A 24,469-nucleotide genomic window follows, 5' to 3' on the forward strand; every position below is an offset into this window, starting at 1 on the left:
CCATCCATCCATCCATCCATCCATCCATCCATCCATCATCCATCCATCCATCCATCATCCATCCATCCATCCATCATCCTTCCATCCATCCATCATCCATCCATCCATCCATCCATCCATCCATCCATCCATCCATCCATCCATCATCCATCCATCCATCCATCATCCATCCATCCATCCATCATCCTTCCATCCATCCATCCATCCATCCATCCATCATCCATCCATCCATCCATCCATCCATCCATCCATCCATCCATCCATCCATCCATCCATCCATCCCTGCTGGGGTGGGGCTGGGGTTGTGCAACATAAGCTGGGGTTTGAGTTTTAATTCTGCCTTTTTTGGTTTTATTGGACATCCTGGCTAATGATCCATGCTGAGGCAGAGCTGGGGTTTGTGCAGAATGAGCTCAGTTTGATTTTTAATTCTGCCTTTTTTGGTGTTATTGGACATCCTGGTTAACCATCCCTGGTGGTGTGGAATTGGGGTTTGTGCAGAATGAGCTCAGTTTTTGATTTTTAATTCTGTCTGTTTTGGTGTTATTGGACATCCTGGGTAATCCATGCTGAGGCAGAGCTGGGGTTTGTGCAGAATGAGTTGGGGTTTGAGTTTTAATTCTGCCTTTTTTGGTTTTATTGGACACCCTGGTTAATCCATGTTGGTGTGGAACTGGGGGGTTGTGCAGAATGAGCTCAGTTTTTGATTTTTAATTCTGCCTTTTTTTGGTGTTATTGGATATCCTGGGTAATCCCTGCTGAGGCAGAATTGGGGTTTGTGCAGAATGAGCTTGGTTTGAGTTTTAATTCTGCCTTTTTTTGGTTAATTGGACACCCTGGGTAATCCATGCTGGTGTGGACTGGGGGTTGTGCAGAACAGCTCAGGTTTGGTTTTTAATTCTGCCTTTTTTGGTGTCATTGAACATCGTGGGTAATGCAGAGCTGGGGTTTGTGCAGAATGAGCTTGGTTTTTGATTTTTAATTCTGCCTTTTTTGGTTTTATTGGACATCCTGGGTAATCCATGCTGGGGTGGGACTGGGGGTGTGCAGAATGAGTTGGGTTTGAGTTTTAATTCTGCCTTTTTTGGTTTTATTGGACATCCTGGATAATCCATGCTGAGGCAGAGCTGGGGTTTGTGCAGAATGAGCTTGGTTTGGATTTTTAATTCTGCCTTTTTTGGTTCATTGGACATCCTGGGTAATGCAGAGCTGGGGTTTGTGCAGAATGAGTTGGGTTTGAGTTTTAATTTTGCCTTTTTTTGGTGTTACTGGACACCCTAGGTAATCCATGTTGGTGTGGAACTGGGGGTTGTGCAGAATGAGCTCGGTTTGATTTTTAATTCTGCCTTTTTGGGTAAATTGGACATCCTGGGTAATGCAGAGCTGGGGTTTGTGCAGAACCAGCTCAGTTTTTGATTTTTAATTCTGCCTTTTTTGGTGTTATTGTAGGTACTGAGCATAAACAGAAGCCGAGGAAGACTCTGTCTGAGAAAAAGTAAGGGTTTGATTTGAGTTGGTTTTTTGTTGATTTTTCGTTGAGTTTTTGTTGATTTTTTGTGGATGTTTCGTTGATTTTTCGTTGATTTTTTGTGGATTATTTGCAGATTTTTAATCGATTTTTTTGCAGATTTTTTGCGGATTTTTGTTTGATTTTTCATTGCTTTTTTTAGAAATTAGCAATGTTTTTTCATTCGTTCAAAATTGATTTTTAATTGATTTTTGATGATTTTTTTCTGTTCATTTTTTGTCTATTTTTCATTCATTTTTCATTGATTTTGCATTGATGTTTTTAAAAATTGGCAATATTTTTTTGTTTGTTTTAAATTGATTTTTCATTAATTTTTTGTTGATTTTTGTTGCTTTTTCGTTGATTTTTTTTTTTTTTGCTTTTTCCATGATTTTTCTTGATTTTTTCATGGATTTTTTGTGGATTTTTCATTGATTTTTCGTTGATTTTTCCTTGTTTTTCATGGATTTTCTGTTGATTTTTTCATTGATTTTTCATAGATTTTTTGCGATTTTTTTTTGGTAGATTTTTCATTGATTTTTTTTTAAATGAGCAATGTCTTTTCATTCGTTCTAATTTGATTTTTATATATAAATTATTTTTTGTTTACATTTTTTAGTTTATGTTGTATGTAAAGTTTTATATTCACACTTTGCATTTTTATATTTATATAATATATATAAATTAATTTTTGTTTACATTTTTTAGTTTATGTTGTATATAAAGTTTTATATTTACACTTTACATTTTTATATTTATAATATATATAAATTATTTTTGTTTACATTTTTAGTTTGTTGTATATAAAGTTTTATATTTACACTTTACATTTTATATTTTTATTATATATAAAGTTTTATATTCACACTTTACATTTTTATATTTATATTATATATAAATTATTTTTTGTTTACATTTTTTAGTTTATGTTGTATATAAAGTTTTATATTTACACTTTACGTTTCTAAATTTTTATTATATATAAAGTTTTATATTTACACTTTACATTTTTATATTTATACTATATATAAATTGTTTTTTGTTTACATTTTTAGTTTATGTTTTATATAAAGTTTTATATTTACACTTTACATTTTTAAATTTTTATTATATATACAGTTTTATATTTACACTTTACATTTTAAAAATTTTAATATATATGAAGTTTTATATTTAAACTTTACATTTTTATATTTATCTTATATATAAGTTATTTTTTGCTTACATTTTTTAGTTTATGTTGTATATAAAGTTTTATATTCACACTTTACATTTTTATATTTATATTATATATAAATTATTTTTTGTTTACATTTTTTAGTTTACGTCGCATATAAAGTTTTATATTTACACTTTACATTTTTAATTTTTTTATATATAAAGTTTTATATTCACACTTTACATTTTTATTTTTATATTATATATAAATTATTTTTCTATTATATATATTATTTATTATTATATTATATATATTTTATATATTATTATGTATATATATATTATATATTATATAATATATATATAATATTATATATATTACATATTTATGGGATTACACCCCTCTAAGTGGGTTAAGATTAATTTTCATTAATCTGTTTTTTTTCATGGTATATTTGTGTCAAACACGGAGAAAACCCCAGGAATTCTCTTTTTTCCCACCTCAGGGACCGAAGTTCCTCAAAATCCCCTCCAGGAACTTCCCAGGAGCAGAAAGGAGCAGGGGAGGAGAGGAGGAGGAGCCAGGAGGAGCCCAAACACCCCCAGGGGGCTGAACTGCAGGAGACGGACAAGGTACGGCTGGAACGTTCTGGAATTCCATCAGGAATTCCCTCTAGAAATTCTGGGATTCCACCTGGACCTGCAGGAATTTCTACTGTGTGAATTCCAGCTGGAACTTTCTAGAATTCCACCTGGAACTGCAGGAATTTCTCTTGTAGGAATTCCATGTGGAACTGCAGTAATTGCATTTGGTCCAGGTGGAATTCCCTCTGGAAATTCTGGAATTCCACCTGGAACTGCAGGAATTCTGTCTGGAATTTCAGGAACTCCATCTGGAATTGCAGGAATTCCAGTTGCAGGAATTCCACCTGGAATTTCAGGAATTCCACCTGGAACTGCAGGAATTGCATTTGGAACTGCAGGAATTCCCTCTGGAAATTCTGGGATTCCACCTGGACCTGCAGGAATTTCTACTGTGTGAATTCCAGCTGGAACTTTCTAGAATTCCACCTGGAACTGCAGGAATTTCTCTTGTAGGAATTCCATGTGGAACTGCAGGAATTGCATTTGGAACTGCAGGAATTCCCTCTGGAAATTCTGGAATTCCACCTGGACCTGCAGGAATATCTATTGTAGGAATTCCACCTGGAATTTCAGGAATTCCACCTGGAACTGCAGGAATTCTGTGGAATTTCAGGAATTCCATCTGGAACTGTGGGAATTCCATCTGGAATTGCAGGAATTCCAGTTGCAGGAATTCCATGTGGAACTGCAAGAATTCTGTCTGGAATTTCAGGAACTCCATCTGGAATTGCAGGAATTCCAGTTGCAGGAATTCCACCTGGAATTTCAGGAATTCCACGTGGAACTGCAGGAATTGCATTTGGAACTGCAGGAATTCCCTCTGGAAATTCTGGAATTCCACCTGGACCTGCAGGAATTTCTATTGTAGGAATTCCACCTGGAACTTTCTAGAATTCCACCTGCAACTGCAGGAATTTCTATTGTAGGAATTCCACCTGGAATTTAAAGAATTCCATGTGGAACTGCAGGAATTGCACCTGGAACTGCAGGAATTCCTCCTGGAATTGCAGGAATTCCAGTTGCAGGAATTCCATGTGGAACTGCAAGAATTCCCTCTGGAAATTCTGGAATTCCATCTGTACATGCAGGAATTTCACCTGGAACTGCAGGAATTGCATTTGGAACTGCAGGAATTCCCTCTGGAAATTCTGGAATTCCATCTGTACATGCAGGAATTCCACCTGGAACTGCAGGAATTGCATTTGGAACTGCAGGAATTCCCTCTGGAAATTCTGGGATTCCACCTGGACCTGCAGGAATTTCTACTGTGTGAATTCCAGCTGGAACTTTCTGGAATTCCACCTGCAACTGCAGGAATTTCTATTGTAGGAATTCCACCTGGAATTTCAGGAATTCCATGTGAAAATGCAGGAATTCCACCTGGAACTGCAGGAATTCTGTCTGGAATTGCAGGAATTCCAGTTGCAGGAATTCCATCTGGAACTGCAGGAATTCCACCTGGAATTTCAGGAATTCCACGTGGAACTGCAGGAATTCCCTCTGGAAATTCTGGAATTCCACCTGGACCTGCAGGAATTTCTATTGTAGGAATTCCACCTGGAACTTTCTAGAATTCCACCTGCAACTGCAGGAATTTCTATTGTAGGAATTCCACCTGGAATTTCAGGAATTCCACGTGGAACTGCAGGAATTGCATTTGGAACTGCAGGAATTCCCTCTGGAAATTCTGGAATTCCATCTGTAAACACAGGAATTCCACCTGGAGCTTCAGGAATTCCACCTGGAACTGCAGGAATTCCATCTGGAACTGCAGGAATTCCAGTTGCAGGAATTCCACCTGGGATTGCAGGAATTGCATTCAAAACTGCAGGAATTGCACCTGGAACTGCAGGAATTCCCTCTGGAAATTCAGGAATTCCATCTGTAAACGCAGGAATTCCACCTGGAAATGCAGGAATTCGATCCAGGATTGCAGGAATTGCACCTGAAAGTGCAGGAATTCCATCTAGAATATCAGGAGTTCCAGCTGGAACTGCTGGAATTTCATCTGGGATTGCAGGAATTCCACCTGACAACTGCAGGAATTCCACTTGCAGGAATTCCACCTGGAGTTTCAGGAATTCCACCTGGAACTGCAGCAATTCCACGTGGAACTGCAGGAATTCCCTCTAGAAATTCAGGAATTCCACCTGGAACTGAAGGAATTCCTGCAGGAATGGCACCTGGAACTGCAGGAATTGGATCCAGGATTGCAGGAATTCCACCTGGAACTGAAGGAATTCCATTTGGAACTGCAGGAATTCCCTCTGGAAATTCAGGAATTTCAGCTGGACCTGCAGGAATTCCAGCTGGAACTGAAGGAATTGGATCCAGGATTGCAGGAATTCCAGCTGGACCTGCAGGAATTTCATCTAGAATATCAGGAATTGCATCTGGAACTGCAGGAATTCCATTTGGAAATTCTGGAATTCCATCTGTAAATGCAGGAATTCCACCTGGAACTGCAGGAATTCCATTTGGAAATTCTGGAATTCCATCTGTAAATGCAGGAATTCCTGCAGGAATGGCACTGGAACTGCAGGAATTGGATCCAGGATTGCAGGAATTCCAGCTGGAACTGCAGGAATTCCACTTGCAGGAGTTCCACCTGGAGTTTCAGGAATTCCAGCTGGAACTGAAGGAATTCCTGCAGGAATTCCAGCTGGATCTGCAGGAATTCCATCTAGAATATCAGGAATTGCATCTGGAATTGAAGGAATTCCACGTGGAACTGCAGGAATTCCCTCTGGAAATTCAGGAATTTCAGCTGGAACTGAAGGAATTCCTGCAGGAATTCCAGCTTGAACTGTAGGAGTTCCAGCTGGAACTGCAGGAATTCCATCTAGAATATCAGGAATTGCATCTGGAACTGCAGGAATTCCACCTGACAACGGCAGGAATTCCACTTGCAGGAATTCCACCTGGAGTTTCAGGAGTTCCACCTGGAGCTGCAGGAGTTCCAGCTTCAATGCTGTGCCTGCAGCTCTGCAATTCTTTCAGCAGTTGTGCATTTTCCTTCCAAAGCCACCCCAGAAATTGGGATTTCCAGGTGGTTGTTCGGAGGAGGAGATTGCCACTGTCGTGTGTTTTTACTTTTAATTTTTTAGATTTTATTTTTCAGTTTTTCAATTTAAAATTAGTAATAAGTCATTATTAATTTAAAGAGATATTTGTGACATTTGAGTTGTCTTGGCTGTCGTTACTGTAAGAAAATAAATTATAATTGATATTATAAATATATATGTTATATATTTATAATATATATAATGTATTATAAGTATATTGTATATATTTACATATACTATATAATAAATATATCTATAGTTATAAATACATTACATTATACTATTTACATTAGAAAGTATATATTACATTATAAACATGTTATATGAATATATTAGATTTTTAATATTTATTATATCATATATATAAATATATATTTATATTTATATATAATATAGATATAAATATCTATATTATATATAAATATATATAAAATATATTTATAAATATAATAACATACTATATTACTATATTTATAAATATATTTTATTTCTATTTATATATAATATATTGATATAATATATTTATTAATATAATATATAAATCTATATTATATGTTATAGGTTATTATAATATAGACATATAGATACATTTTTATATATTAATTATACATTCTATTATATTCTATTATTTATAAATGTATAATTTTATATTATATGTATTATGCATATTTTATATTATGAATATATTTTATTTAAATTTATTAATAAATATGAATATATAGATATGTTATATATATTATGCTATAAATGCATAATATATATGTTATGATACATATTTACATATTACATTATACATATTATATATACTATATTATACTATAAATGTATAATATATATACATTATGATACATATTTACATATTACATTATATATACTGTATACTATGATACATATTTACATATTACATTATATATATTATATACTATGATACTTATTTACATATACTATGATACATATTTACATATTACATTATATATATTATATATACTATATTATACTATAAATGTATAATATATATATACGTTATGATACATATTTACATATTACATTATATATATTATATGCTATGATACATATTTACATATTACATTATATATATTATACATACTATATTATACTATAAATGTATCATAGATATATGTTATGATACATATTTACATATACTATGAAACATATTTACATATTACATTATATATATTATATATACCATATTATACTATAAATGTATAATATATGTATGTTATGATACATATTTACATATTACATTATATATATTATATATGCTATATTATACTATAAATGTATAATATATATGTTATGATACATATTTACATATTACATTGTATATATTATATACTATGTTACATATTTACATATACTATGATACATATTTACATATTACATTATATATATTATATATACTATATTATACTATAAATGTATAATATATATACGTTATGATACATATTTACATATTACATTATATATTATATATACTATATTATGCTATAAATGTATAATATATATGTTATGATACATATTTACATATTACATTATATATATTATATACTATGATACATATTTACATATACTATGATACATATTTACATATACTATGATACATATTTACATATTACATTATATATATTATATATACTATATTATACTATAAATTGTAATATATAATACATACATATATACATATATACATATATATAATATATACATAAAATTATAAAATATATATATATATACATTATGATACATATTTACATATTACAATTTAGCCCCCGAATTGCACTATAAAATAGTGCAGCAAAGGCAGAAAATGCTGGTGAATAATTGGAATTTGGAGCCAGAGCCGGGCAGCCCCAGCAGAGCCGTTTGTTTGTCTGTCCCAGCAGGGGGAGGGCCCTGGGCTCTGACGTGGCCCTGGGAAAACGAAAGCAGAGCAGGAGGGCAGGACATGGAAATTTTGGACTTTTCTGGCAGAGAAAAACAGGCTGGGGACAGCCCCAGCCGGGCTCAGGGCTTTGCTTTTCCTGTCTCCAGGGAATTCCCTGCAGCTCTGTGAGTTTGGCTCCTCAGGGGAGCTTTGTGGATAACAGAAACTGAGGCAAACTTGGCAGGAAAGTCTTTATAAAAGCACTTTGCTAATGAAATTATTTTCCTTTGCCTCTTGACGAGGAACATAACGCAGCACATTTTCATTTCTTCACTTGCTGAGGGGTTTGGGGGTTTTTTGGCTTTGTTGAACCCACTCAGGGAGATGGATTTGGGGTTTGTAATCTGATATTTCTGCCAGCAGGTGACTGAGCCCCAGAGAGCAGAAGGCAAAGGTTCCGCGCTGGAGCAGCCTCCAAGTGAGTTTTATTTTGCTTTTTTTGCTTTTTTTTATCAAGTCTGAGCCACTTCTTCCTCTGCTGTGCCATAATTAATGACCAGAAGTTAATTTCCTGTCATTTCCACAACAATGAGCAAACAGCTTTTACTTCTTCCTTTCACACTTCTCTGTTTCTGTCTCAATTCCTCAGTGCTTTTGCAATTTCAATCTCCTTGACTGAATTCAGAACTGAAACTGGAATTAAAGAGTAAAGTCTGAACCACAGGCTGGAAATGCTTTCTCTCCTCCTAAACCAGGGTCTAAATTAAACAGGAATTCTGTATTTCAATATTTACAATTAATTTGTGGTTAATAAATGCTTCATCAAGAAATAATTCTGCAGGTAAAGAGGGAAGAGGCCACGAAATATTTGTCAGGGTGGATTTTTAGCTGCAGATTTGCAGAGTTGTGTGGTTTCTTGCTCATGTTTGGGGGTTTTTTTTTAAATGAATAAATCAATTTATAGAGAGAAAAACCCAAAGCTGCCCCAGTGCCAGAGTTCCTTTTCTGCACTGAAAGTGCAGCTCAGGCAGTTCTGAGCTGCAAAGGGAAATCCTTCCCTCATTTTTCCTGGGGGGTTTTACCACCTGCTCTCACTTCTCTTTGGTGCCCCGTTCCTGGAATATTTAAATGATTTCAAAGCACACAGCACTTGAAAATTGGATTTTAGGAAAGCACTGAAGGTGTGTTAGGAAATACTATTTTGGAATGAGCAGGAGGAGGATCCTAATCTTGGGAGCTTTGTGAGAACCTTGAAGGATTAAAGGATTTCTTGGGAGGTGGAAAATGTGGGGAAGGTTGCACAGGAAATTCCAAGATGTTTTTATTGGAAAGATGTCAGGTGGTAATGGAGGAAAAAAATGAAAATTTGATTCTTTTCTAAAGATAGGCAGGGAGAGTTGGGGTTGTTCAGCCTGGAAAGGTTTGGGGAGAGCTTGAGACCCTAAAGAGGCTCCAGGAGAGGGACAGGGGATGGAGGGACAGGAGCCAGGGAATGGCTCCAGAGCAGGATTTGATGGATTTTGGGGCAGGAATTGTCCCCTGGCAGGGTGAGGAACTCCTGGGTTCCCAAATCCCTTCTCCAGGAGGAGTCTGGGTGTGGCTGGAGCCAGGTTCAGGGACAGAGCTGAGCTCAGGTTGTGCCCAAGGGTTTGTAGGGGTGGGATTGATCCTTGCTGGGAGTTTGTCCCTCAGGATTGAGGGTGCAAACCCAAGGGATTGATACGGGTAAAATAAACCCTGAATTTCAGATGATGGAGACAATGATTAGGGAAAGGGATTTAATCAATCTGTTACACAATGGAAGTGGTTATAACCCGTGAGAAATTTTGGAAAGAATTTGAGATGGAACCTCTGATTTGTTTTTGATGCTGTGATTTATTTTTCTTATCTTCTGCATGGGCAGGAAGGGTGAGTTCAGCTCACACCTTCACTGCATGGTTCAGAAGCTCCCTAGACCCTCAGTTACAAGACTTTTTAAGGATTTATTAACCAATAAAACACTGCCAACAAGGATATTTATGTTTTTGACCCAATCCTTCAATATTTCACCTCATGGACCCCTGTTACAGTGTGAGCTTTCTTAGCCAGTCATGTTCTGACACACAAACCTACAGTGCTGCATTCTGAACTCCTTGTTTACCTCTGGAACTGCTTTTATTTTTATTTCTTAAACTCTAAAACTCTGAACTTCCCTTTTCTCAGCTTAACCTGTCTGTGCTTTAAACCCCAAATCCACATTGTCCCTTCCAGCCCCTCAGTTTGGGAGCCTTTCCCAAGGCCTCAGATCAAATCCTGGGTTTCATTCTGAGCTTTGGCTGCCAGGCCCAAAGTCCTGAGAGTTCCCTGCATTTCAGATTGCAGCAGAACTGACACTGCAGGGCATTGTTTGTTCAAACAATACTTTTATAATGAAGCAATAGATTAATGATGATTATCTTTTAGCCTGGAGAGGAGAAGGCTCCAGAGAGGCCTCAAATCCCCTTGCAGGGCCTAAAGGGGCTCCAGGGACAGGGATGGAGGGACAGGAGCCAGGCAATGGGCCCTGAGCTGCAGGAGGTGATGCCAAACCCAAACTTTCCAACCCAACCTAAAGCAGTAAAATTCAGCCATTCTCATCCTCAGTGCTGAACACACCCAGAGCCTCAACTCCACTTTCCTGGAATTCATTCCTGTCCGGTTTGCTGTGGCTCTTGGGTCTTCTCTCTCAGGAGAGCTGTACTCGATGGGAAAAGAGCCATAGTTCTCAAGCCTGACTGGCCTAAGGTTGGTTTCTTGCACATTCCAAAATTTTAGTTTTAATTTTTTTGGAATTTTAGAGCAAGATGAGAGCCCAGAGCTGATTTTTAATGAATGGACCCAGAGCTTTGTGGGCTGAGGATTCTGCCAAGTGCAATTTGTTTTGGTTTTTAGGTGTAAAATGTTATTTTGAGGTGCCTGTCAGTGCTGGTCTGAGGTGCTTGGCGTGTGTAAAGATAAAAGAAAATGTTTATTATGCTGGGTGTTATCAAAATACTTTAAAAAATACATTTGGATATATAGAAAAATCCTGATTAATGGCCAACAGGTATTTCCCAATAGAGATACAGGAGCAGCTGCTGGTTGTAGTAAAGTTGTTTTTTGTATGAGTGCATCAGTTGTGAAGGCAGAGAGTTCTGAATTTTGCTTAAGTTAAAAGTTCTGAAGTTAGGAGTTGCAGCTGGCAGTGTGTATTCTGTTAGTATTTGTTGAAGGTAAAGCAGTTGCTTTCTGTTAATTCAGCAGTTTTCTTTATCTTTTCTATAAATAATCTTATTTTTAGAAAGGTGTCTTTTGTTAATAGGCTGTTGGGCTTCACTGTATAACTGATAAAATTACACAGTCTTACTGTGAGATGCTCTGCTCAGAGGGAGGAACTGAGCATTTTCATTTAAATATAATCAGAGGTTTAGAACACCACAGTCAGCTTTTCTTTACTGAATTCTCAGAAGAGCAGCTTTTTTCTCTGCTGGATTCCCAGCAGACCAGGCCTATCCACACCACTAGATTTTCAGGAGAATATTTCACTTTCCTACAAGATCACTGCTTTAACAGAACTCCATTGTCATCCTAAGGAAACTGCAGGTGCTGTTTGATCAGACTGCTGCTGACACTGGGACTGAGAGAGATAGGGGAGCCCTGGAAAAAGTTCAAGACAGAATCTAAAATGTTGGGCTTTGTGCTTTCCCAGATCAACTGCACCTGCGTAAGCAGTGTGATAAATTATAGAATTGTTAGATGGGATGGTTGTTTAGTAATTAAATGTAATTATTAAATGTAATTATTATATAACCATAAGAAGAATAATGAGAAACTATGTTGGAAATTCAGAGAGGGGCTAAATTTATGTATACAATAGAACAATATAAGTTAATAATTAACATGAAAGTTATATAACGATAGAGTATAAAACATGATCATTAAATATATGGTCGGAATCAGATTTGGCTTGAATACACCCCTGACACCCAGAGCTCTTAAGAAAAAGCACCACATATAATCCCTGTGATTATGTGTTTTTGAACACTAACAAGAGGGTGTCAGGTTGTATTTTAACTCTTAGTGTTGTTTTGTATTACTGCGTTTTAAACTTCATTTTTATTTTATTCCCTAGTAGAGAACTGTTATCCCTGCTCCCACATCTTTGCCTGAGAGCCCCTCAATTTCAAAATCATAATAATTTTTAAAGAGGAGGTTTACATATTCCATTTTAGGGGAAGCTCCTGCCTTCCTTAGCAGACACCTGGCTTTCCAAACCAAGAGAGTGTAAAATTCTGTGCTGAAACTTTCTGGCATGGAGCCCTGAGCAGAGGCAGAACTAAAAGCTCCCACAGAGTCCCAGCCCAAAGCAGCAGCAGCAACAACCCCACACCTTTCCTCTTTCTTCCTCTTGATGATGATGATGATGATGAGTGTTATAAATGAGAAGCTTGACTAGGCCAATATTCAAGCGGCAATCAATTTATTAATTAATATGGTAAAGTATGAGCAATAATGAATTACATTAATTAGTCATAGTCATAATTAATGTTAATTAATCATATTAATTTATATTAATTAACATGGTCAAGTATGAGCGCTGGGTACAGTGGGGGCAGTTTTCCCTCCAACTGCACGGCCATAGTTGAGGCTTCCAGGTATTTATAGGGGCACCCATCAGCTTTCTCTGCAGTTTCTGTTCCCAAATTTTACTCATCAGCAGTTTCTATTTCCCAATTTTTACGTCACAATTCTATGCAGTATTGTGATTTGTGATTTAGTGTAGATCACTGTTGTGTTTTACATCTCAGGATGTTCATCCCAAAAGGAGTCTCCCATCTGGTGAGGTCCAGATTCCAGATGTGTGTCCACCTTTCGATTGCAAGGACTATAAACCTCACAGCAGTGATGTCCAGCTTCCCTTGGTCCAAGCTATTAATCCTTGAGTTGATGTTCATCTTCCTTTCTCAAGCTGCTTTTCACTGTTTTGTTAAGGTGTGAGATAAGCACGTTTCCTTTTTGTATATTCTAAAGCTATAGTTTCAAAGATCCTTACTACAAGCAATACTCTAAAATTATACTTTAAAAGATTATTATTGCAAAACTCTTTAAGGCTTAGCTACAAGCAGAAAGTTCCTGTCAAAAAGCAACATCCTTAAAGCTTTAATTCAAATGCTCCTAAATCAACTTTAGGACTTATAAAGGTTAATTGCAAATAAAGGATGGGTTCAAAGGCCTCTTCCATGCTTTACTTTCCTCAGTTATTATTAGAATTTGTCTTTATAACTGTCCTATGGGTGGTTTCCACACATTAAAATGACAAATACACACATTGCCTGGATGTACCTGACACAAAACTTTGTGTTTCACATGGAGAAGAGAGCAGGGAAGAGAGAGCAGGAACAGCATTTTCTGCTTCTGATGCCTTGTGCAGGCTGCCCCAGAGCAGAGGCTGGGCAGAGCTCCAGAATAAAGCAGGGATTTATTCACAGCATCTCCTCCATGGCTGCACCTTGGGCAGCACCAGAGCCCAGCCAGGAAAGGAAATGAAATTTCCTTTTGGGAAGGGAAAAGGAATCTTGCTATTTCAATGGGGACCAAGAGAGGAATCTTTGGTGCATGTCCCTGCCCTTGATGGCGTGCCATGCCTTTTGATGGCTTTGACTTGGGGAAAGATTTCTTTCTTTTTTTGGTTGTTTTCTGAAGTGTCCGTGCCATGTCCCTCATATCTTGCCCCCCAAGTCGTGTCTTCCTCCTTGACTTTTTCCCCTGCTTTTGCAACATCTGTGAGCTTAGTTTTGGCATGTTTTGGTCCTTTCAATGCACCTGATATAATCCCAGGCCATTTTCTTAGAGGCACCAAATTTTCCCAAATTTTCTTTTTTTCTCCTCCAATTGCAATTCCTTTGAAGGTGTCTCCATTCCAGCGTGTTTGTAAGTCCTTATTTTCTGTTTTGGCCTTCAGTGGGGATCAATTTTGGCCAGCTTTGCTGCAGGTGCCTGCACTTGCTGGCGTATGGCCTGCCTGCATTTTGACGGCTTTGACTTTGGGAAAGATTTTTTTCTTTTTTTGGCTGTTTGATGAAGTGTCCATGCCATGTCCCTCATATCTTGCCCCCTAAGTTGTGTCTTCCTCCTTGACTTTTTCCCCCTGCTTTTGCAACATCTGTGAGCTTCGTTTTGGCATGTTTTGGTCCTTTGCAATGCAGCTGATATAATCCCGGGCCATTTTCTTAGAGTCAGAAACCAAAATGGCCCCAAAATGCACGGCCGGGCACGGGCTCTGTCCCTGGGATCAGTTCTGCTCCATTTGCACCTTGCAGTTCATTGTCCCATTCCAGCTTTAGCCCTGCAGTCCCACCCTGCTTGTTTTTCTCTCTCCAGCCCACGGGGTTTGTGCTCCTGGGCTGAGATTTGGCTCATTTGTCCTTGGTGCCCAGATGGAGCAGGAATTGTTTTGTCTCCCTGCTCTGTGCACAGAGCTCACCATCCCTGAATGTGAAGCTCAGACCCATGCACAGAATCAGAAAAATATAAAACCTAAACCTGAGGCATCGCTTTCTTTTCCTTGTTGTCCTCTTGTTCTTCTTTTGTTGGTGGTTGTCCCCACGCCAGTGCAGGGATTTTTATACATAAACCAACCAACCAGCCAAAACCCCGAATCTGAAACATTCACAGTCTGAACTTGATTCTAATGTACAAAAGTGACGGGGAAGTAGTTTTAGTTCTTATCTAAATTAGTTTTATCTATTTACACATATAGCTTTATCTATTTACACATATATCTTTGTCTATTTACATTAATAATTCTGTCTAGAGAAGGAAGCAAGGTTTTGCTCTGTCTTTGTTATGTCTGGCATTAAGTTTAAACTGAACTTTGAACTAGGCCTTAGGGCCTTTACTGGCTAATTTCTTAAAAATTTAAGAAATTTACTTAAGAACTTAATTCTTAAGAACTTAAGAACTTTACTACTAAGTAAAGTAAGGAGTAAGTAGTAGTAAGCTTAAGAAACTTGACTGATAGTTTCTTAGGGCACTTAAGATACATTTCTACTTATTTAAAACTATATCTTACACTTCTATTTACTTAAAACTTGAATTTACACTTCTACTTCATCTCTATGTGGTTTAATAATCTTAATTCCTCTAAAGGCTTTAATGCAGCCCCTGCATCCATTTCTCTCTCTGAGGAGTCCAGGGATTCTTGCATTCCAACACATTTCCAGGCATCCACCTCTTTCATGGCGCTGGAGAATCATCTGAAGGTTTCCCTGAATCATTTGAAGGTTTCCCTGAATGATTTGAAGGTTTCCCTGAATGATTTGAAGGTTTCTGGGAATCATTTGAAGGTTTCTCTGAATCGTTTGAAGGTTTCTCTGAATGATTTGAAGGTTTCTCTGAATGATTTGAAGGTTTCTCTGAATAATTTGAAGGTTTCCCTGTATCATTTGAAGGTTTCCCTGTATCATTTGAAGGTTTCTCTGAATCACTTGAAGGTTTCCCTGTATCATTTGAAGGTTTCCCTGTATCATTTGAAGGTTTCCTTGAAGGTTTCCCTGTATCATTTGAAGGTTTCCCTGTATCATTTGAAGGTTTCTCTGAATGATTTGAAGGTTTCCCTGAATCGTTTGAAGGTTTCCCTGAATCATTTGAAGGTTTCCCTGAATCATTTGAAGGTTTCTGGGAATCATTTGAAGGTTTCTGGGAATCATTTGAAGGTTTCTCTGCATCATTTGAAGGTTTCTCTGCATCATTTGAAGGTTTCTCTGTATCATTTGAAGGTTTCCCTGAATCGTTTGAAGGTTTCCTTGAATCATTTGAAGGTTTCCCTGAATCATTTGAAGGTTTCTGGGAATCATTTGAAGGTTTCTGGGAATCATTTGAAGGTTTCCTTGAATGATTTGAAGGTTTCCCTGAATCATTTGAAGGTTTCCCTGAATCGTTTGAAGGTTTCTCTGAATCATTTGAAGGTTTCCTTGAATCATTTGAAGGTTTCTCTGTATCATTTGAAGGTTTCCCTGTATCATTTGAAGGTTTCTGGGAATCATTTGAAGGTTTCTGGGAATCATTTGAAGGTTTCTGGGAATCATTTGAAGGTTTCTGGGAATCATTTGAAGGTTTCCCTGAATCATTTGAAGGTTTCTGGGAATCATTTGAAGGTTTCTGGGAATCATTTGAAGGTTTCCCTGAATGTTTTGAAGGGTTCCCTGAATCATTTGAAGGGTTCCCTGAATCATTTGAAGGTTTCCCTGAATCATTTGAAGGTTTCCCTGAATCATTTGAAGGTTTCCCTGAATCATTTGAAGGTTTCCCTGAATCGTTTGAAGGTTTCCTTGAATCATTTGAAGGTTTCTCTGTATCATTTGAAGGTTTCCCTGAATCATTTGAAGGTTTCCTTGAAGGTTTCCCTGAATCATTTGAAGGTTTCCCTGAATCATTTGAAGGTTTCTGGGAATCATTTGAAGGTTTCCTTGAAGGTTTCCCTGAATGATTTGAAGGTTTCCCTGAATCATTTGAAGGTTTCTCGGAATCATTTGAAGGTTTCTCTGTATCATTTGAAGGTTTCCCTGAATGTTTTGAAGGTTTCCCTGAATGTTTTGAAGGTTTCCCTGTATCATTTGAAGGTTTCCCTGAATCATTTGAAGGTTTTTCTGTATCATTTGAAGGTTTCCCTGTATCATTTGAAGGTTTCCCTGAATCATTTGAAGGTTTCTCTGAATCATTTGAAGGTTTCTCTGAATGATTTGAAGGTTTCCCTGAATCATTTGAAGGTTTCCCTGTATCATTTGAAGGTTTCCTTGAAGGTTTCCCTGAATCATTTGAAGGTTTCCCTGAATCATTTGAAGGTTTCCCTGAATCATTTGAAGGTTTCCCTGAATCATTTGAAGGTTTCTCTGGGGCTCTGTTCACTGAGAGCCCCCAAAATTCGGAGTTTCCCTTTCTGAGCTCCTCTGTGGGCGTGTGCTGGTGTTTCTGGGTGGGTAATTTTGCCCCAGCCCCTCATTATCTGTTCCCAGCTGTGCTCAGCATCCTCTGTGCCTCTCTGACATCCTTTTATCTCCTTGGCAAGTTGGGCTCTGAGCTCTTATCACCCAACTTCAGGGGCGCTGAAGATTCCCCTTCTCCCGCTGCGTGTGGGAGCGCAGGCACGGCACGGCAGAGGATGGAATTGGGCATTGAATTGGAAATCCCTCCCTGGCGGGGTGGGGAGGCACAGAGGGGCTGGAGAAGGGGCAGGGTGGCTGGTTCTTGGGGGAGCTGAGGAAGGAAGAGGGTGATGCCGAATTTTGCCCCAAAAGGCGAGAATAACTGCCTAAGAGACTCAGCCTGAGTCAGATAAGCAGGAGGTATTTTATTGCGACGCGTCGGAGAAATCACAAAATGGATTTCTGAGTTTCTCGTAACAAAGGCAGGCCTTTTACACAGTTTTGGATATAGGATTACATCAGATCATATACATAATCATATCTTTGCATGAATATTCATATGGGGCGTGGTGCAGGCGGAGCGTGGGCGGGGACACCTCTTTTGAGGATCACCTTGGTGCTCGTTCTGGTTGCCTTCATCATGGGCTGGGGTCTCCTGATGAGTCTTCCTCCTTGAACCTTTGAACCCCTTTCCTAATTTGGCCAATTCCCGGTGTGCTTGGCTTGGTCCCCATGGCTTGGCAAGGCTCTTAGGGTCAGTTTGACATTGTTGGCTCTGAACATGCTCAGCCCATCAGTTCCCCTATCCCTATCTCTCTTTCCTGTCATTGTGTTCCATGCTTTAGCTGATTTATTGCTCTATGTGTTTCCTAAATGCTATGCTTTCTTCAAATGCCTCACATTCTATGTTTGAACTCATTATTTCTTGAAGGCTATCTGTCTTGGGGCTTCAAGGGGAAGTCCTGGGAGGGATCTGACAATCCTTGGCCAAACAAACACCACGGCCGCAGTAATTTCGCCAACCTCGTGCTCATCCCGTGTTTCTGCTTTGCTTGCGCTGCTCCATTTTCACTTTCTGTTCTCCCTCCCTCCTCCCCCTGGTTCTGCAGAGCAAAATGTTTGATTTGGAGGGAGGAGGAGGCTCCCAGTGACTGGCTGGCCCCAGTTTGCTGTGGGTGGGGGAGGAAGAGCCTTTTTTTTTATTTTTTTTTTTTTTTTTTCCCCTTTGCCTTTGTTCACTGAACTTGCAGGGAGTTTTAATGGCAAAGAACTTAATGCCACATTATATTACTGTAAAACTCCTGGCCTTTTTGATTTATTTTTCTTGCTACTTCCTATTTTTGGTCTTCATGTACTGTTTCTTTGAGCTGCTGTATATTTTTATTAAATATCTTTGGTCGCTCCTAATGGAAAGTGCTAAGAAAAGTCATTTTGCTTCTCCTAATATTTTTAAGTGTTTGTTGGGTAAGTAAATGGTGTTTTCTGTGGAATTAATGCGTTTCCTTAAGTATTTTAATAGTAAATCAGCTGGTTTTGCTTGTTACCTTGTTTTAGGAGCTTTTTTATTTCATGTGGAAGCAGCATTTAACGTTGGGTGTTGTAGGGGAGGAGTTGTTTCTATGGGAATTGTTGCTGCAGTAATTTTTGTTGAATGGCTTCTGAAACTGGAGCAAAATAATCAAAAAAGTCATGAGGATGAATTTTTTTCTTTTTTTCTGATTGATTTCTTCCTTCCACGCTGAGGTGGTTTCTCTTCTCTTCACTAAGATTTTGCTGTGAGTTAGATTGGTTCCTTTAGGGGAAGCAACACGTAAAATGAAGGAAAAAAAATGAAATATCTCAGTCTTAAAGGATGATGTGCTGGAAGTGTTTCCAGCCCCTCAGGAGGATTCTGCTTTTCCAGCGTTCCAATACTGATATTAAGAGGGATTTGTGGGGATTTTAAGTGCAGCTTTGGGGTTCCCATGAGTTCCATCCAGCTCAAGGAGTGGTCCATGGAATCGTTCTGAACATGTTCAGGCCCGGTGGCTCCTGGTTCTTGTGCTGACTCACTCAAGTTTGAGGTCATTAAGCAGCTCTTAATGAGCAATTGCTGCTGGCCCAAGGCTTTAATTGCCCCCGGGCAGGATTTAGCACAGGAATGTTCATGGGCGCCTCCCCTGCCCGAAGGGAGAGCCCTCAGAGCTCACCTGGATTTTTCCACGTTCAGTATTTCTGTTTAAAATCCTCTGAGTATCATTTTTCAGCACACACAATTTATAAAATTTCACCTGCGACTTGAATAACTCCTCCTCCTGTCCTCAAAATCCGATTTTCTGGTGGTTCAGCAGAACGTTAACTCAGTGCCCAAGAATTTCAGCCCAGGTGCTGCATTGTTTTCTGTGGGTGTGACCAACCAAAAAAAAAAAGATGATTTTGCAGTTAATGGCAGGAATTCCTGGGTTTGTCATCCCAACAAAGCATTAAAGTCATTTTCTCCCTCCTTGCTGCCCAGGGATTGTTTCCTCAGCCCCTGCTCCACAGCGGGGCTGGAGCTCTGGAGGTCTGAGGCGCTCCAGTGAATTCTGTGTGACGCCTTTGGGGTGAAATTTGAGAGTTAAATGTGAATTGGTCTCACCTGATTACTCCTTCCTTCTTTTTGGCATCCAGTATTTCCACTCGGAGTTATTTGTTTGTCTCTGTTTATTTCCATTTGAGATTGGCAAGGCTTGAACTTCACTTTCATCCGGGGCTTTTGAAGGAAAAAAATTCACCCTCATGATTTTTCCAGAAAAACTTGGACTTCCATAGGGATCTGTAATTCCCTTTGAAAATTCTGATTGGTCACTAATAGTATAGCCAAAAAAACCCCAAACAATTTAAATATAAAACATTCAATAATATTATTTTATAATGCATATTACCTTTTATTTAAATATAATCAGAATTAGAATTTATTTAAATATAATCATAATTTATATATTTATTTAAACATAATCATAATTAGAATGCATACATTGTATATTACCTAACATACAATGTATGCATTCTAATATACAATGCATAATTATATAATAATTAGAAATATATATATAAAATATATATAATATAGAAATATGAACTGCTTTTTATATATTAGATATATATAATATATGCTACATATAATATATAAACTATATATATATGTATATATAAAAATATAAATTATTCTTTTTTTAGGACAGACTGATTTCTTTAGCCTGGAGTCCACTTTAATAATCACAATTTTGTAATTATTTAATCACAATTTTGGGATTAAAATGCTGCAATCCTGCAGGATTTTAAGATTCTTCTGTTTGTTTAAGATTCTTCTATTTGTTTAAAATCATTCCCCTTTAGGATTTTTTTAATCTTATCTACCATTGAACAAAACTAAATTGAATTTCAGTTTTTGGTTGTGTTGATTTTGCCCTTGTCAGTTTTTAAGATCTACAATTTACAGAGCCAAAAGTGAGTTCCAGGTGCATTTTTTTCTTTGCTTGTTTCAGGTAATGATCATTTTGTTTAAAATCCTTTTCCTCTTTACAGACCAAAGCCAGCAAAGCAAACGAAAGCCAAAAACCAAAACTAGTGACGATGAAAAAATGAGGTGAGCAATACTATTTATTTAAAAATTTATTGTACTTTTTTTAAAAATTATTCTTATTTTGAGCTATTTTATGTAAAATTAATACATCTTGGGTTTGCTGCTTGCTCCTTGCTAATGGCTCTGTGTAATTTTTTTACATCCTAAGAATGGATAAATTCCCCAAAATTCCAATTTTTCCACAGTTATTACTTGAAAACTGAAAATCTTCCATGCCCAGCTGAGTTTTAGTAAATAAAGGCATAATTTGAATATTTGCTGTGGGAGCAGAGAGGGGGGACAGGAGTTTTGTTTCAGTTGTTACATCCAGAGTTAAAGCAGTAATTGTAACTCTTGCCTCATTTCCAAGGTCTCCTTGAATTGTTCAAAAGAACTGTTCAAACTCCTCTGGCACTCCCTGAGCTCTGGAAAAAAATGAAATTTGGTTTTGTAAACTTTATTTTATGAAAGAACTCTGTTTAGTTCTTTGTTGGCTCCCAATTTCCAATCAAAAGTCGGATTTTAAGGCCAGGATGCTCCTGTAGAAAAGGAATGTGAATGGTTGCACTTGGGGTTAAAATTCAATTAATTAAGGTAAAACAATAGATTTTATAGTATTAAATATTTATATTTAAATATTTATTAATAAATAATTCTATATTAAATATTATATTTATAAAATATTTCTGTTTCCACTTAAAACAGAATTTATCAGAGGAAATCATTGAATATTTCCACTGGTGCTGGGGCCACACTCTGGAGATTTTTGTTTTGTTTAGGATGGCTCAAAACATGAAAATCCAGCAAAACAGGATTTTTATTTTATGGAAATAGGGAAGTTTGCATTGAAGAGAATTTTTCAACACAGATTTCAGATTTCTTCAGGAAACCTGATAATTCCCAGTCCTAATTGAAATGTGACCACAACCCCAAATTTCAATTTCTTTAAATCAACATTTATTTCAGTACAATCCTGTTGTTTTCCCGTAATGTTTTGAGTACCAGTGTAGGTAGAAAAATTGAAATTTTGCCACAGGAGAGGTCATGAAACTGAATTATCAGTATTTTCCTTTCCCTTCAAGGAGGGGGAATATTTTCATTTATTGTGGGACAAATCCTCTTTAAAGCAGCGGAACCAGCTCCAAAATTATTTCTGTGCTGGGGGGGAGATGATCAGGCCTTAGAAAACCACATTTTATTGACAATAAATTGAGATTTAAAGCACATTTCCAAACCCTTGGTGCCCCTGTCCTGTTTTTTGTAGGGATCATGTGGATTTGAAGAGGGAAAAAGCCATGGAGGATCAAGGTTTCTGTGCTGTGCCACAGGTAATGGGAATCCAGCCTTGAATTGGAAATTATTTCTCATTTTTTAGGAATATTGCACAAAATCTTGGTTAATTCCAAAATTTGACTCTCTGTGCTCTGTGTGGCTTTGATCAGAGGCAGGAATTCTGTGGTTACACTGATTTATTCTGATTTATTCTGATTTTCCTCTGGTTTCTCTTTCTTCTCCTGCTGTAAAACCTGGCTGGGATAATTTTTCATTAAATTTTGAATCAAAAATTAAAACCTGGCTGGGATAATTTTAAATTCAATTTTTAATTAAATTTTTAATCAAAAATTAAAACCTGGCTGGGATCATTCAGGGATTTAAAAAGCCTTTCCCAACTTTCTGCCTAAATGTTTTTTTTCCATTTGGATACATTTGGTAATAACCATTTTTGTAGACTGGCTGTTGGAAACACTAAAATTCATACAAATTTTATAAAATTCATTCATTGGGGGAAAATTCTCCTTCTCTGGTCAATCACCAATAAATTTCTGAAGGAAATAATGATAATGCTTAACTTAATTAAATTATTTAATTACTTAATTAAATAACTAATTCTTTCATCCCTGTCAATTAGAGGATGTAGATATCAAAAATCTTTATTCAGATTAAATAACACACAGGATGAAACTGAATTTTCTACCCCTCATTTCCTATCAAATACTTCTTTTTGTTTTGCTATTTCAGAACATTTTCATTTATTTAATCTGCTTTGTATGTCATTAATTTAGCATTAAAATAATAAAATTCATTCTGATCTATAACTGCATGGGACAGCTTTAACCCAGGAGTTGTAGGAAATTAAAATAAGTTTTCATTATTTACATAATAATGGAAATTCTTGCAGAGTTCAGGAAGTATCAATAGTGAAAACAAAATATAATTTTTACATAACATAATAATAAATAACAGAATAAAATAATGGACTGTGAAACCTTCCAGCATGAGCTGAGCTGGACACAAATGAAAAATGAAAAAATGCTCAGCTCTTCCAAAAATATTTGGGCACAAAAAGTGAGAAAAAGCAGGAGTCTGGGTGGTGCTCTTGGGTTTTTTTATATGTGAGGAGAATTAAAACGGTGCTTGAACTAAAGTTGCAGCTTTCTGGAGAGAAATTTAGAATTAAAATGGGATTTTTAAGAGATTAGCAGCTCCATGAAAATCTAATGCAAGAGTTTTATAAAAACTGAAACTCTGAAGAGTTTTATAAAAATACACTTGGTTTGCTTCTTGAAAAGTGAAATTGTGGTGAAACAGTTCAGGAGGCCGCAGGATTTCCACTTGGCTGTCCCAGAAGCATTCTAGCAAATATTTATTTTCTGAATTAAATTATTTGCTTGCTTTTGAAAGGAAAAAAAATAAGAAAATGTTTTCTTTATTTGAATTTACTGTCTGTGAACCGTTCCAGGTTGATTTCAGTGCAGGTGGAAAATCCCTTGGCCTGGAGGGCGATGGAGCCTCGCTGGCCAGGGACAAACCCGTTTTACTGCCCCTGCTGAAAGCCTTGAACGCTCCAGAATTCACGGTAAACTCCCAGAAATAACTTGGTTTTCATCCCAGAAATTCAAATTTATGCATTCAGCACCTTCCTTCCCCCAAAACAATCCTGATTATTGTGTGCAAAAACAACCCAACAACACCGGGTATAAAAAATTTGAAGGCGCAATGTGGAAGAAAGTGTGAAAAATTTTGAAGGCGCAATGTGAGAAAGAAAGAAAAAAAAGCCAAAATATTCTTATTTATTAAGAAAATAAAATTAAATTACAGAAAAAAGGGGGGAAATGGAGTTTTTTCTTGGATTGACAGCTGTGGTGCCCGTTGCAGGTGGATTTCAGCTGCCTGCCCGAGGGTGTGAAGGCGCTGGCCCGCGATGGCTGCCGGGCCCTGCAGGAGCAGCAGTGCCACGACGCCGAGCTCGCCTTCTCCCAGCTCCTCAGCATCTTCTACGGCTCGGGCCTGGCGGTGAGAGCAGCCAAATTCCCTTCCCCGGCCCAGGCAGGGCTGGAGGGGCCTGCCTGCACCCCCCTGTGCCAGCCCTGCCTGCCCCAGAGGGGCCTGCCTGCACCCCCTGTGCCAACCCTGCCTTCCCAGAATGGCCATGGCTGGGTTGGGTTGGGTCGGGTTGGGCTGGGTTGGATTGGATTGGATTGGGCTGGGTTGGGTTGGATTGGATTGGGCTGGGTTGGGTTGGATTGGATTGGGCTGGGTTGGGTTGGATTGGATTGCGTTGGATTGGGTTGGATTGGGCTGGGTTGGGTTGGATTGGGTTGGGTTGGGCTGGGTTGGGTTGGATTGGATTGGGTTGGGCTGGATTGGGCTGGGTTGGATTGGATTGGGTTGGGCTGGATTGGGCTGGATTGGGCTGGGTTGGAT

The 24,469-nt window shown here is 37.6% G+C and overlaps 1 protein-coding gene across 4 annotated transcripts in view; it reads left to right on the forward strand.

Annotated features, from left to right (window-relative positions):
• The window catches only part of TTC3 (tetratricopeptide repeat domain 3), a 101,328-nt gene that overhangs the window by 38,218 nt on the left and 38,641 nt on the right, over positions 1 to 24,469 (forward strand). For 3 of the 4 annotated variants that reach the window (XM_063180589.1, XM_063180605.1, XM_063180594.1), the window contains exons 13-19: positions 1,450 to 1,495; positions 3,172 to 3,298; positions 8,684 to 8,738; positions 20,728 to 20,788; positions 22,029 to 22,092; positions 23,505 to 23,621; positions 23,921 to 24,058. In XM_063180589.1, coding sequence (XP_063036659.1) covers positions 1,450 to 1,495; positions 3,172 to 3,298; positions 8,684 to 8,738; positions 20,728 to 20,788; positions 22,029 to 22,092; positions 23,505 to 23,621; positions 23,921 to 24,058 — 608 coding nt within the window. Of the gene's footprint in view, positions 1 to 1,449; positions 1,496 to 3,171; positions 3,299 to 8,683; positions 8,739 to 18,503; positions 18,646 to 20,727; positions 20,789 to 22,028; positions 22,093 to 23,504; positions 23,622 to 23,920; positions 24,059 to 24,469 lie in introns of those variants that run through there. The other variant, XM_063180614.1, reaches the window with a different exon arrangement.

Source organism: Melospiza melodia, chromosome 2, assembly GCF_035770615.1.
Source record: "Melospiza melodia melodia isolate bMelMel2 chromosome 2, bMelMel2.pri, whole genome shotgun sequence".
Lineage (NCBI taxonomy): Eukaryota > Metazoa > Chordata > Aves > Passeriformes > Passerellidae > Melospiza > Melospiza melodia.